Source organism: Myotis lucifugus, unplaced genomic scaffold (assembly GCF_000147115.1).
Source record: "Myotis lucifugus unplaced genomic scaffold, Myoluc2.0 scaffold_573, whole genome shotgun sequence".
NCBI lineage: Eukaryota > Metazoa > Chordata > Mammalia > Chiroptera > Vespertilionidae > Myotis > Myotis lucifugus.
In genome coordinates, this window is record NW_005871621.1 from 39,871 (window position 1) to 52,147 (window position 12,277).

Consider the following 12,277-nt stretch of genomic DNA (forward strand, 5'->3'; position numbering starts at 1 on the left):
ATGTTGGGGGGGCAACCAGCACAGGCGTTTGAGTCTGGTCTCTCTGCTTTGGACTCACCCTGCGGTCCGTCCCAGTGACAGTGTTTGAAGTCTCTCGGGGGTTCACTGTGGCTGCTGCCTGGCGGAGCCCGAACCCCAGTGCATCGTGGAGTAGAGCACAGGGTGGGTTGGAAGTGGGGGTGAGGGTGAGGAAAGGCTGCAGCCAGGGAGGCGGCCACGCGGGGCTGCTGTGGGGGGCCAGGTGCCCCCACGAGTGGCATGGGCTGTGTCTGCCAGACGCACAAGCAGGGACGTGAGCAGGTCCTTGGATCTGAGTGTTCCGGCTGGACGGTCCGTGTGGGAGTGGTGGCCATTTGGCTGTGCCCTTTGAAGCCTGGCCATCAAGGGTGCAGGTACAGAAATCAAGGGAACGCTTTGCAAGCCCAGCTCCGGGCACATGAGCTTTCCTGGGGCCAGGGCTGCGGAGACACTCCAGGGAGACTCAGCGTGGGCACTCGAGGGAAGGGTTGGGAGGCGATGTGCGTAAAAGGAGAAGCCTGTGAAGTGCTGACAGTGTCGTTACCAAAAATGGCCCGGCAGACGGCTCCCACCCCTCCCGGCTCCCAGGCCTGCCGTGCTGCTCCCCAGGGGTGCGGGGCGTGGGTGCGGGGGAACAGGGCTGCAGGTGCTGTGAGAAAGGCGTGCTGGCCTGGAGGGCGGGCCTGACCCGGTGCCATCGCCGCTGCTGGCCGCCCTGGGCAGGTGGGGCTCGAGGACAGCAGTGTCCGTGATGCCTGTTTGCGGGCAGCCGTGGGGCCATCCTCAGGAGGAGGGGTCGGTGCTGGCGTCCTTAGCAGGGTGCTGGCGGCACCTTTGCCGGGTCCAAATCCCGCCTGTTCTTTCCCACCGAGGCTTCCTGGTCTTTGTCAGTCTAACCACGTGGTGCAAAAGTTGCTTTCACATCAGCATTAATTATAAAGAAGCTCTGAGATAATACCCTGCCTGTCACGGCTGAACTGTGCCTCCCAAAATAGACCTGTGAGGTCTCAGCCCCCAGGGCCTCCTGTGGGGCCTTATTTGGAGAGATCTCCACAGAGTGATCAGCACCGAGTGTCGGGCCTCCTCCAGCTGGCTGGTGTCCTTATAAGAAGAGGTTAGACCAGGGGTGGGCAAACTTTTTGACTCGAGGGCCACAATGGGTTCTTAAACTGGACCTGAGGGCCGGAACAAAAGCATGGATGGAGTGTTTGTGTGAACTAATATAAATTCAAAGTAAACATCATTACATAAAAGGGTACGGTCTTTTTTTTTTTTAGTTTTATTCATTTCAAACGGGCCGGATCCGGCCCGCGGGCCGTAGTTTGCCCAGGACTGGGTTAGACACAGGCACCGGAGGCCGGGCCACATGGGGCACGGGAGGCCTCTCCGAGATCTTGCACAGCCTGGACCTGCTGCCTGGACCTGCTGTCGCAGCCGCAGACTTGCACAAGAAACTCCTTTCAAAGAGCAGACACACTTTGCTTAGAGTCGCCATTTACCCCAATTGTTCCATGATGACAAAGATCATCACTGCCGACAAATCCGATTTCAAAAGACAATTTCAAACACGCCAAGGGGGCCCCTCTGGCTGAGAGCGCTGTAGACCTCGGGCGCCCCACCCCCTCCGGCCACAGCGCTGAGCTTTACAGCTCTTCCCTTAAGCAAATAAAAGGAACTTCATGTTACCGCGGGGCAGTGCAGAGCTTAAATCTTCTAAAAGGGCTGGAAAAGATGTCCTTTTCCTTCTTACCGTTAACAAAAAGCCTTCCGGAGGTTCAAGGCCAGGGGGGAATAGCTGGTGCTCAGGAGTCTCCGCGGCACCCAGCGGCCTGGAGCTCTCACACCGCATCTTGCTGGCTCCGCCAAAGCAGCCCCAGAGCGGGAGTCACTCGTGCGGGGCTGGGCCTCGCCTTCCCAGCCACCTGTGTGTGGGGGTGCCCCTCCGCTCTGCAGGGTCCTCCCACAGCTGCAGGGGGTGTCGGCTGGCAAAGGGGGGTTGTGGACAGCCTCGCTCTCCCTCCCACCAAGTATCGCAGTGGCCCTGAGGCTGGGCCTTCGCTGGGTGGAGGCTGAGGAGAGGGAGGGAGGTGTGAAGGCAGCATTGGGGGGACTCAGGCCTGAGCACGGGCTCTTTTGCGGGTTTGGTCATTTCGCTGCAGATGTGGAATCTGAGCGCAGGGGAACTTGGCGAGCGACAGGCCTCCCTGGGTCCCCAGGGTGTCGGACTTCACTGCGCGTTTCCAGAGCAGAGTAGGCCAGCCCTTCGAGGACTGCGGGACCAGGGGCCAACATTTCCTCTACTCAGAGTTAGAAATCCTATATAATAAAAGGCTAATATGCAAATAGACTAAACCTCGGAACAACCGAACAACTGGTCGCTATGACTTGCGCTGACCACCAGGGGGCATGCGGGGAACATGGCAGGTGTCGGCCGCGGTGGGATGGTGGAGCAGGTGAGTGGGGGTGCCAGACCAAGGCGGGGTGTTGGTCGCTGTCATTGGGCAAGCCTCTGGTGGTTACTGAAAATTCTTTGCTCCCATGTGTGTGTCTCGGTCCCGCCCATGTCGCGGTCCTGCCCGGTGCTCGCACCTGCTGCCAGTGCTGGCCCTGCTTGCACCCACTGCTGGCGCTGGAGCCGCAGCTCACATCCACTACCGGAGCCCGGTGCCAGCACCAATCGCCCCTCAGGGCTTCTCCACCTCCCCCTGATCCTGAGGGGAGATTGGGGCCGGCAGCGGCTTCTCACACCCGCTCCCAGCACCGGAGTCGCTGCTTACAACCACTGCCTGCGCCGGCCCTGCTCTCAACTGCTGCCGGTGCCCTGCGCCGGTCCCAATTGCTCAGCACCATCAGCGGGTGTGAGCGGCGATTGCCCCTGAGGGCTTCTTCACCTCCCCCTGCTCCTAAGGGGCGATTGGGGCCGCACCCGCTACTGGCACCGACCCCAGTCGCTCCGCACCTTCAGCGTGTGGGAGTGGGAGCGGGGCTGCTGCCAGACAGGAGACCAGGGGCTCTGGCAGGAGGGGCCGGGCGGGGGTGCGGAGGATGGGCTGAGACCCACCACTGTGCCTACCACAGCCTCGAGGCCCACAATGCCTTTCAAGGTGCATGAATTCGTGCACTGGGTCCCTAGTAATGAAATAAAGAAGTTACAGACTGTTAAGACTACTACCGATTAGGTCCTGGCAGCTCACCTTGAAGGCTGTGTGGTTTCCTAGCTGGCAATTAAGATACATGGCGTAGTGTTTTCATAAGCACGTTCCCAGAAAATCATCCGTCTCCTCACAGCTGACATACTTCCTCTGGCCCAGCTCCCAGGCTGATGGCCTCACGTGGAGGGCTTTGCTGTGCTCCTTGCAGCGGTCAGTGTCCCCCTCAGCACTGCATCCCAGCGCCTGCTGGTTTTGATTTGACTGTTGCTCAGCCCAGTGCTTGCTCTGAAGCGCGAAACCGTTTCTGTGCAGTGGGCCGTTTCCCGTGGGGTGGGCCGTTGCCCGTGGGGTGGGCCGTTGCCCGTGGGGTGGGCCGTTGCCCGTGGGGTGGGCTGTTTCCGGTGGGGTGGGCCGTTGCCCGTGGGGTGGGCCGTTGCCCGTGGGGTGGGGTGCTGCCTGAGGTCCCCCTGCCTCTGGCTGCCGTCTGTTCCTGCCCTGACACTGCTGTTCTCTCCCGTCCTGAAATTCCACCTTTAGAAGGACAGACACATGGGGAGCCAGGCGCTGGGGAGTAGGAGACCCTCACTAATGCAAAGGAGACGCTTTGAAGCTGTTCAAGTCTGCCAGGGGCCCTTCTCAGTGAGTCCCAGGTGTCCTGGTTCGGATCAACAGGGAGAGATTAGTGGATGAAAGGTCTGTGTTCAGACTAAAACATTTTAAAGAGAAACAGTCAAAGCCACCATGGACTCACACTCTGCTCCCCAGTGTCTCTGCTGTCCATGAGAGAGCCGGCGTTTTCCTACTGGGAGCCCGGAGGCCGAGCAGGCGCTGCCCTTTGCAGAGAGGTTCACCTCATTGTCCCGCGGTCAGGCCCATTAGAGGCGCTGCGGGGAGCCAGGGGCCGGAGCAGGTGGCTTGGGGCCGGTCTGCCTACGCAGATTGGCGCGGCCTGGGGCCTGTGCGGAGCTGGCTGCCCGGGGCCCCTCTCCACAGGTGCTCTGGAGCCACCCCTGCTCGCCCCCAGGACAGGACAGTGGCAGGTGCTGCCACGGAGACGCCCTCAGTCCCAGGTTGAGAGCTGACAGCCCCGCCACGACGGCCAGCGTCCATTCAGCTGGAAACCCAGCTCTCAGGGGCCTCGTTTCCCGTCCGCGACGGCGTGCCGGAGGGTCCCCAGGTGCGTCCCGGAGTCTGCTGTGCCCGCGCAGCGTCCGCTCTGGCAGGGCCGGGCCGCCTCCGTGGCTGCGGGGGGAGGAGGGGGGGTGGGGACCGGCTCTTCGCGGCAGCGCGTCTCTGCCCGTGACCCTCGGTCAGGGCTGGCGCCGAGTGATGGGTGTGTAACTGCTCTCGTGAGCTGACTTAGACTCGTGTTAGCTTCACAGGAAGTGGCGAGCACACAGAGGATGCCCGCACCCCTGCCATGCGTGTCCCCCTGGCCTTAGACCCACGTGAGTCGGTCTCCGATGGGCCTCTTCACTGAGGTCCACACTGTTTCCTTAGACCTGATCCGTCCTTTCTGTCCCAGGACACACCGCTGCCACCTGGTGGCGAGGCGCCGCGGGGTAACTCACGTGGGTCCGACTGGACCTCAGCGTATCGTTGGGCCGCACCCGCCACACTCAGTGCTGGCTCCTCGTGAAGTGTTCTCTTTAAGCGTCACAGGACTGACAAGGAGCGGGTACCCCTCCTCTGATGGCTGCCCCAAAGGCTGGAGCTTCCCGGTGGCTTTGTCTTGTCTCCCTGTGGGTTCACGGTGGAACCCCCTGTCCCGGGAGAAAAGGCGGGCGTGCGTCACGGACGGCACCTGTCGAGGACGGCAGGAGCACGCCTTTCGGGCTTTACCAACATGAAGGGCATGCGGTCTGCTCCCAGGCGTATCCTGTGTTCAGGAGCGGAGTTTGGTCCCCAGGAGGTGGACACGGTCTCCTCAGACTCCTCCCTCTAGGTGTCCCTACATCCAGTCCGCCCTGGGGCTCAGGACAGCAGAGCACTCAGGCCCAGCCCTCGGCCCCAGGTGCAGTGATTGCTCGCAGGCCTTGGGGCGAAGAAGGTGGGGAGAGGCCCTCGGCCAGCCCAGGGCCGGCAGAGGAATGTGTAGTTGGGGAGAAAGCGGGTGACACCGGCCCCAGTGCTGCTGCAACCCTTCCCTAACACTCCACGCCCCAAGTCCAGGTCCCCCACCCACCAGGTTCTCTCCCCCACACCCTTTAGCATCTCATTCTTCCTCCACACCCTGTGCCTCCGGGCAGCCGCACCTGCTGCGGGGGCACCGAGCAGGCCTCCTTTGCTCACTCAGAAGAGCCTGCTTCTCACTAGACTTCGTTTTATATTATTTGCTGCTAATACCAACATGAAATTTTAAAATCTAATGATAAAGTTGATGTTTGTTCAAAAGGCTCCATGATTTCATCTACATAAAGTGTCCACGGCAGATACGTCTGTAGAGATAGAAAGCAGGTCAGCTGTTGCAGGCCTGTGGGAGGTGGGGATGGGTGCAAGGCTTCTTTTGAGGGCGATGGAACATTCCAGAGCCACATAGCGGAGGAGGTTGCACAGCCTTGGGGATATACTAGCAGCCACTGGATTATGGACTTCGAAATGGCGAGTTTTATGGTATATGAATTATGTCATTTAACATTTGATGCTGGTTCATTGCAGAGATGTTTAAGAATAAAGTAAGAGAAAGGGTTTAAATCACCTCTATAATTTTCCAGATAACTAATAGTGGTGTTTGATAATGTGGCAGTTTTCGCTGTTGTCTTGTGTTTATTTTGCCTTTGGGTTTTGTTCCTACCCTTTCTGCTCGAGCCAGGAGCAGCCTGCTGGGATCTGCGAGGCCCTGGCCTCCCTTGTGCCCCAGGCCCACCGGACGTTCTGCTCCCAGCTTTCAGGAGGCGCATGTCTTTTTAAAATTATTATTATTAATATATTTTTATTGATTTCAGAGAGGAAGGGAGAGGGAGAGAGAGATAGAAACATCAATGATGAGAGAGAATCATTGATTGGCTGCCTCTTGCATGGCCCACACTGGGAATCGAGCCCGCAACCCAGGCATGTGCTCTGACCAGGAATCGAACTATGACCTCCTGGTTCATAGGTCGACGCTCTACCACTGAGCCACGCTGGCCGGGCAGGAGCCGCATGTCTTGAATGAGGGCAACCATTTTGTGTCTAAATTTTATAGAGTAAGAGAATGCAGAATATAAGTGGTGTCCTCATTTCTCAGTTAGGAGCAAGAGCAGGGCCTGGTTTTGTGGAAACGTCCCTGGGATGGGACATCCTGAATTTATTCACATGCTTGACGTGCAGAGGAAGTGCCCTGGGCCTCGTCCTTACGCTTGCACACTAGGTCCCAACTTGGGGGATGGGGGCACGGGCTCTGGAATCAGCCTCGTGGGCTATTTGAAACTTCATCTGCTTTTCCAAGAATATAGAGGACATCGTTTTACTCAGACACCCACCCCATTCTACCCAGGATAGTGCTCGGGGCTCAAAGAAACAAAAAATCCAACATCTGTATGAGTAGCAAACCTATTCAAAGAGAATCTTCACATTCCTGATGCCACGGGTGACTGCACGCCCGGGCGGGGGTGGGGTGACACTTGGCTCCTCCCACAGGAGTGTGGTTGTCCCGCCCCAACTCCGTGCGTGAGGAATACGTACGCTTCCAACCGCACGCTGCCCGGGAGGCCGGGGTCTTCCCACGTGGAATTGGCTAATGGTGCTTGTTTTTCTTCCGGGTGTATATTTATTCCACTGTTTCACACCATTTGTCAATTTCTAAGCAGTTAATAATTTTTATGCCTCTTTCAGATGTGTGTATATAGTACAAGTGTGTTTGATTTCCTGCGGTCTCTGTACATTTAAACAGTGCTGAGTGATGGCATGTGTGACATGCCCATTTAAAACTCCAAACCCAAACTGAAGCCTTCAGTTCTTTAGCAAAACCCGTGGACGGCCTTGCATTGCCTGCCTCTGCCCTGTGGCAGCGGCTTCTGTCCAGGCTCCCAGCGGGGCCGTTGGCCTCCCGGGGAGGTGCCCCTGCGTTTGCAGCACCGGCAGACCCGGGAGCCCGGCGGCGTTGCCACAGGGGAGCCGCGCGGTTTGGGGCGGTTTCAGAGACGAAAGATGTCCCTGCTGAATGGCGAGTCGGGATCGTTTGGTGAAAGGTGGCCTGGGAGAGTGGCGTCCGGCATGTGGCCAGTTTGGACCGCAAGTAGTAGTGACAAGGAACTCCCCAAAGGGACGTGGAAGCCATGTGTCCCTGTGGCTGCGGGGAGCCGAGTGGCAGAGGCGCTGCAGGCCTGTGGCCGCGGCTTCTCCCGAGGGCGCCCTGTGACTGCGGAGCCTGCAGGGTGGGCGGTGGGCCTCACCCCTGAGCCCTGCAGTGTAGGGCAGCCACGCTGGTGGAGCTGAGCCGCTGATTGGAAGAACTTGCTGCCTGATTCCGTCGAAAACCACGGGTGCTTCCTTTCTCCACCTCGGCGGCTTCGGGCAGTCTCGTCATAAGAGGGGTTTGAAATGTCTGGGCTATCTGTTAGTTCTGTTTCTCTTGTAGGAGAGACAAGTGGGGTGACCTAATACTGAATTGTAAACTTCTTCGGTACACTTTAAAAATTGTGATAAGTACACATAACATAAAATTTACCATTTTAACCATTTTTAAAAAGAATTGATTTGAGCCCAGCCAGTGTGGCCCAGTGGTTGAGCGTTGACCTATGAACCAGAAGGTCATGGTTTGATTCCCGGTCAGGGCACATGCCTGGGTTGCGGGCTCAATCTCCAGTAGGGGGTGTGCAGGAGGCAGCCGATCCATGTTTCTTTCTCATGGTTGATGTTTCTCTCTCTCCCATTCCCTTCCTCTCTGAAATCAACAAAAAAAATTTAAACACTTGAATTGAGAGGGAAAAACATCGATGTGAGAGAGAAACATCGGTCAGCCACCTCCCACCTTCCACCCGTGCCCAGACTGGGGGTCGAGCCCTCTGCGATGACACTCCACCCAGCCGAGTCTCACACTCCGGGGCCCACTGTCACCATGTTTAAGTGTACAGTTCAGTGGCATTAAGTACATTCACACTGTTGTGCAACCATCACCATCATCCATTTCTGCAGCCTTTCATCTTGCAAAACTGAAACTGCCCATTACCCATGAGCCCCTCCACCTCCCAGCCCCTCACCCGCCCTTCCACTTCCTTTCTGTGTGAGCTCGACTTCTTCACTTTCCTCGTAGAAGCGAAACCCTATTTGTCCTTTGACCCGGCTTATCCCAGCACCGTGTCCTGGGTGCGCCATGTGGTGGCAGGTGCCAGCATGGCCTTCCTTTCTAAGCTGCAGAGTAGCCCCGGTGTGGGTGTCCGCGTCTTCCACAGGCTCGGTGCATAACCTAGTCCCTCCAGGAGCTCTTCTGTCAGAATCACCCGACTTCACACCCCCCACCCCCCAGGGTGGGGGCCCAGTCAAAGCCCACTCCCAGGCAGAAGTCTAAAAGTAGAAGCAGAAGAGAAGGGGGGGATTGGAATAAAGAGTAGGGTCTATGGGGGGCCACCTGGCTTCTAGGGTGCCATGCACACCTGACCACCTCTCCTCCGTCTTCCTGCTGCGTCCCCAGCGGAGCAGACCAGCTCTGCTTTCTCCCGCGCTGTGAGTGGGGTGGGTGCGGCCTCTCACAGGCTCTGGGGTGGGGGTAAAGGTTGCAGTAACGAGCACTCCTGTCCTCCCAGTTGTGGGCAAATCTGTCTTTGGCCGCTGGCTGCGGAGGGGCCTGGGGGCCAGGAGGGGTGAGCTGGTGAAGAAACGCTTCAGTTCCGACTGTTCAGAACGGCCAGGGCCTGGGTCTGGGGGCGACCTGCTGACTCTGGCCCCCGGGATTGACTTCCCGCCTCCCACGGTGCCCCGTCCGCTTGGATCGGGGGAAGGCCACGTCTCCGGTTGCATCCAATCCGACCCCACAGAAGCCCCCTGGCAGTGCCCCTGCCTCTCCCTCCAGGCGCTCTGTACCGGGGGCAGTTTGGGGAGAGCAGGACGATCTGCTGGGAAGGCAGGCGCGTTCACCCTGTGCTGTGCTCTCTTGTGCAGGGGATTCGGAGCCGCCTGACCCCAACGACCCTTCCGGCCAACTGGATGGACACGGCAGCCCTGTTCCAACGCCGAAAGGTAACCTGGGAGTGCTCCCGTATGCAGGCCTGGGGCGGTGCTTCCAGAGCGGTGCCGTCTTTACTCAAGGCTCGCTGCCGCACTGATGGCCGGGGGCCCCGGGGGTGGCACTGCCCATGGGGGGTGTGGTGGCACGCCTACCTCCACAGCTTTCTCCATACACTGCACTGTGGGGAGGTGGGGGCTGGTGAGAGGTGACGGCAGGGTTAGGCGGGTGACCACTGTAGGGAGGGCCGTAGGGCAGGTGGACTCCTGGCTTGGCCACTGCGTCTCCTGCTGACAGGTGGCCGTCCATCTCCTGGGGTTACTCTCGATGTGACTGTCCAGAGTGGAGGGGGTCTCCGCCGGGCACTGCTCTTCTCCCCGGGGTCAGCCGGGGGCTCCTCTCCCCGGGGTCAGCCGGGGCCTCCTCTCCCCGGGGTCAGCCGGGGGCTCCTCTCCCGGGGTCAGCCGGGGCCTCCTCTCCCGGGGTCAGCCGGGGCCTGGTCTCCCCGGGGTCAGCCGGAGCCTCCTCTCCCGGGGTCAGCCGGGGCCTGGTCTCCCCGGGGTCAGCCGGGGCCTGGTCTCCCCGGGGTCAGCCGGGGCCTCCTCTCCCGGGGTCAGCCGGGGCCTGGTCTCCCCGGGGTCAGCCGGGGCCTCCTCTCCCCGGGGTCAGCCGGGGCCTGGTCTCCCCGGGGTCAGCCGGGGCCTGGTCTCCCCGGGGTCAGCCGGAGCCGGAGCCGGAGCCGCGCTTTGTCTTGTTGGTCCTTTGTCTTGTGGATGCTGCCTTCCCTGAGGCGTTGGCCTCCCTCTCACCTGGCGCCCTCTGTAGGCATCTGAGACTTACAGAGTCGGCAGAACGTACTTCCTGCGACTTCTTCTTCACCCACAGTCACCATATCACCTCAGATCACGGCCTCCGTCGGCTCGGCTGCCGTAACCAAACCCCGCACGCACGTGGCTCAGCCGAGGGGAAGGGTCCTCACGGTTCTGGAGGCTGAAAGTCCTGCAGAGGGCGCTGTGTCCCTCGTCCTATGAGGACACTAGGCCCACGGCCCCCCCTCAGGACCTCATCTAATGTAGCCACTCCCCAAAGGCCCACCTCCAACATTTGAATTTGGGGACACGTGTAGTTTATAACAGTTACTATCAGAACAGCCACTTTGTCTGCCTGACCTTGTGGTTTGAAGCCCAGAATCCATCATCGCTTCAGAGCCCCCTTCACTGAGGGTCGGTGCCGCTTAGGGCCTGTGCCTGAGGCTGGTCGTCTGGGGAGTGAGCAGAGGTGGCTGTCGCAGCCAAGGGGCCGGAGGGCGCCTCTGCTACAAGGGCTGCGGGTGTCGGTCACCGGGATGCTGCGCTCCCTTCTCCCCGGGGTGCCTGCGGCGAGCGCGCCATTTGCTTAGAGGTCAGTTGTTTAAGTTGAGGGTGGCTCAGGCTCCGTGATGAGGTTCCCTGTCATGCAGCGAGTGTCCTCAGGACGGGAGTGGCCCCCTCCCTGACCCCTCCCAGTCGTCTCGGGGTCATCGTGACCTCGCTCGCTCGCAGGCAGCCTGGCTGCCTGTGGGAGGCGTCTGTCAGGGCAGAGACGTGTCCCCACGGAGCTGAGGCCGAGCTCGGGAGCCTGTGTGGGGCGCTGGCCTCGGGAAGGGCTCTTAGGAAGAGAGGTCATTCTTGGAGCTTGGGTTCTGGAGCTGTTTCTCAGAGGCTGACGAAGCCGCAGGCCAGGTCAGACAGCCCTCGCCCGTCTGCTGACCGCCCCGTCTGTGCTGGGCCCTGTGCGGCCCAGCTTCTCGTGGTGGAGGCACGGGTGGGCTCTGCCTGGGGGCGGGGCTGGGAGCTGGCGTCCTGGGAAACTGTCAAGCCTGCAATTAGGGGTTGTGGGGAGGAGCCCAAGGAAGGGATGAGGTCGCTGAGTGGAAGGAAAGGGGGCGCATCTTGACTTGGGGACAGGAGGTTGACAGGTGACATTTGCTAAGAGATGATGGGAGGGGTGTGTCCAAGGCCAGTGCGGGGCCCTGCCAGGCCCGAGGCCACGAGGACTCAGTGCCCCGGGCAGCTGAGTGAGGCGGGGTCATGGGCTGGGTGGGCTGAGGCCCAGGGGCCCAGCACGGCCCACCAGCCACGCAGGCAAGTTAAATGAGGGGAAGAACCCAGGTCCTCGGTCCGACCTGCTACATTTTAAGAGCCCAGTGGCCCCGTGTGGCTGAGGTGATGGTGATGGCAGCCCAGACCTGGAACATTCCATCGTCACAGGGAGGTCTGCAGGCAGCTCTGGGAGAGCGAGCGCACACAGCTCCTCAGATGCAGGAGAGACTTCCGCCCCGCTCTTGCCTCCCGCCCCCCACCCCGTGCCCCCCCCATCGCCCCGTGGAAGGGTCCTGTGGGATGTGCCCTCCTCGCCCCGTGGAAGGGTCCTGTGGGATGTGCCCCCCTCGCCCCGTGGATGGGTCCTGTGGGATGTGCCCTCCTCGCCCCGTGGAAGGGGCCTGTGGGATGTGCCCCCCTCGCCCCGTGGAAGGGTCCTGTGGGATGTGCCCCCCTCGCCCCCTGTCTGGGTCCTGTGGGATGTGCCCCCCTCGCCCCCTGTCTGGGTCCTGTGGGATGTGCCCTCCTCGCCCCGTGGATGGGTCCTGTGGGATGTGCCCTCCTCGCCCCGTGGAAGGGTCCTGTGGGATGTGCCCCCCTCACCCCGTGGAAGGGTCCTGTGGGATGTGCCCTCCTCACCCCGTGGAAGGGTCCTGTGGGATGTGGGCCCCTCGCCCCGTGGATGGGTCCTGTGGGATGTGCCCCCCTCGCCCCGTGGAAGGGTCCTGTGGGATGTGCCCCCCTCGCCCCGTGGAAGGGTCCTGTGGGATGTGCCCCCCTCGCCCCGTGGATGGGTCCTGTGGGATGTGGGCCCCTCGCCCCGTGGAAGGGTCCTGTGGGATGTGGGCCCCTCGCCCCGTGGAAGGGGCCTGTGGGATGTGGGC

The 12,277-nt window shown here is 60.6% G+C and overlaps 1 protein-coding gene across 1 annotated transcript in view; it reads left to right on the forward strand.

Annotated features, from left to right (window-relative positions):
• The first annotated feature begins 7,298 nt into the window (after positions 1–7,298).
• Positions 7,299–12,277, forward strand: part of ROR2 (receptor tyrosine kinase like orphan receptor 2) — a 36,884-nt gene continuing 31,905 nt past the window's right edge. Inside the window, exons 1-4 of the mRNA XM_023745709.1 lie at positions 7,299–7,332; positions 8,404–8,547; positions 8,894–9,067; positions 9,249–9,326. Coding sequence (XP_023601477.1) covers positions 7,299–7,332; positions 8,404–8,547; positions 8,894–9,067; positions 9,249–9,326 — 430 coding nt within the window. The remainder of the gene's footprint in view (positions 7,333–8,403; positions 8,548–8,893; positions 9,068–9,248; positions 9,327–12,277) is intronic.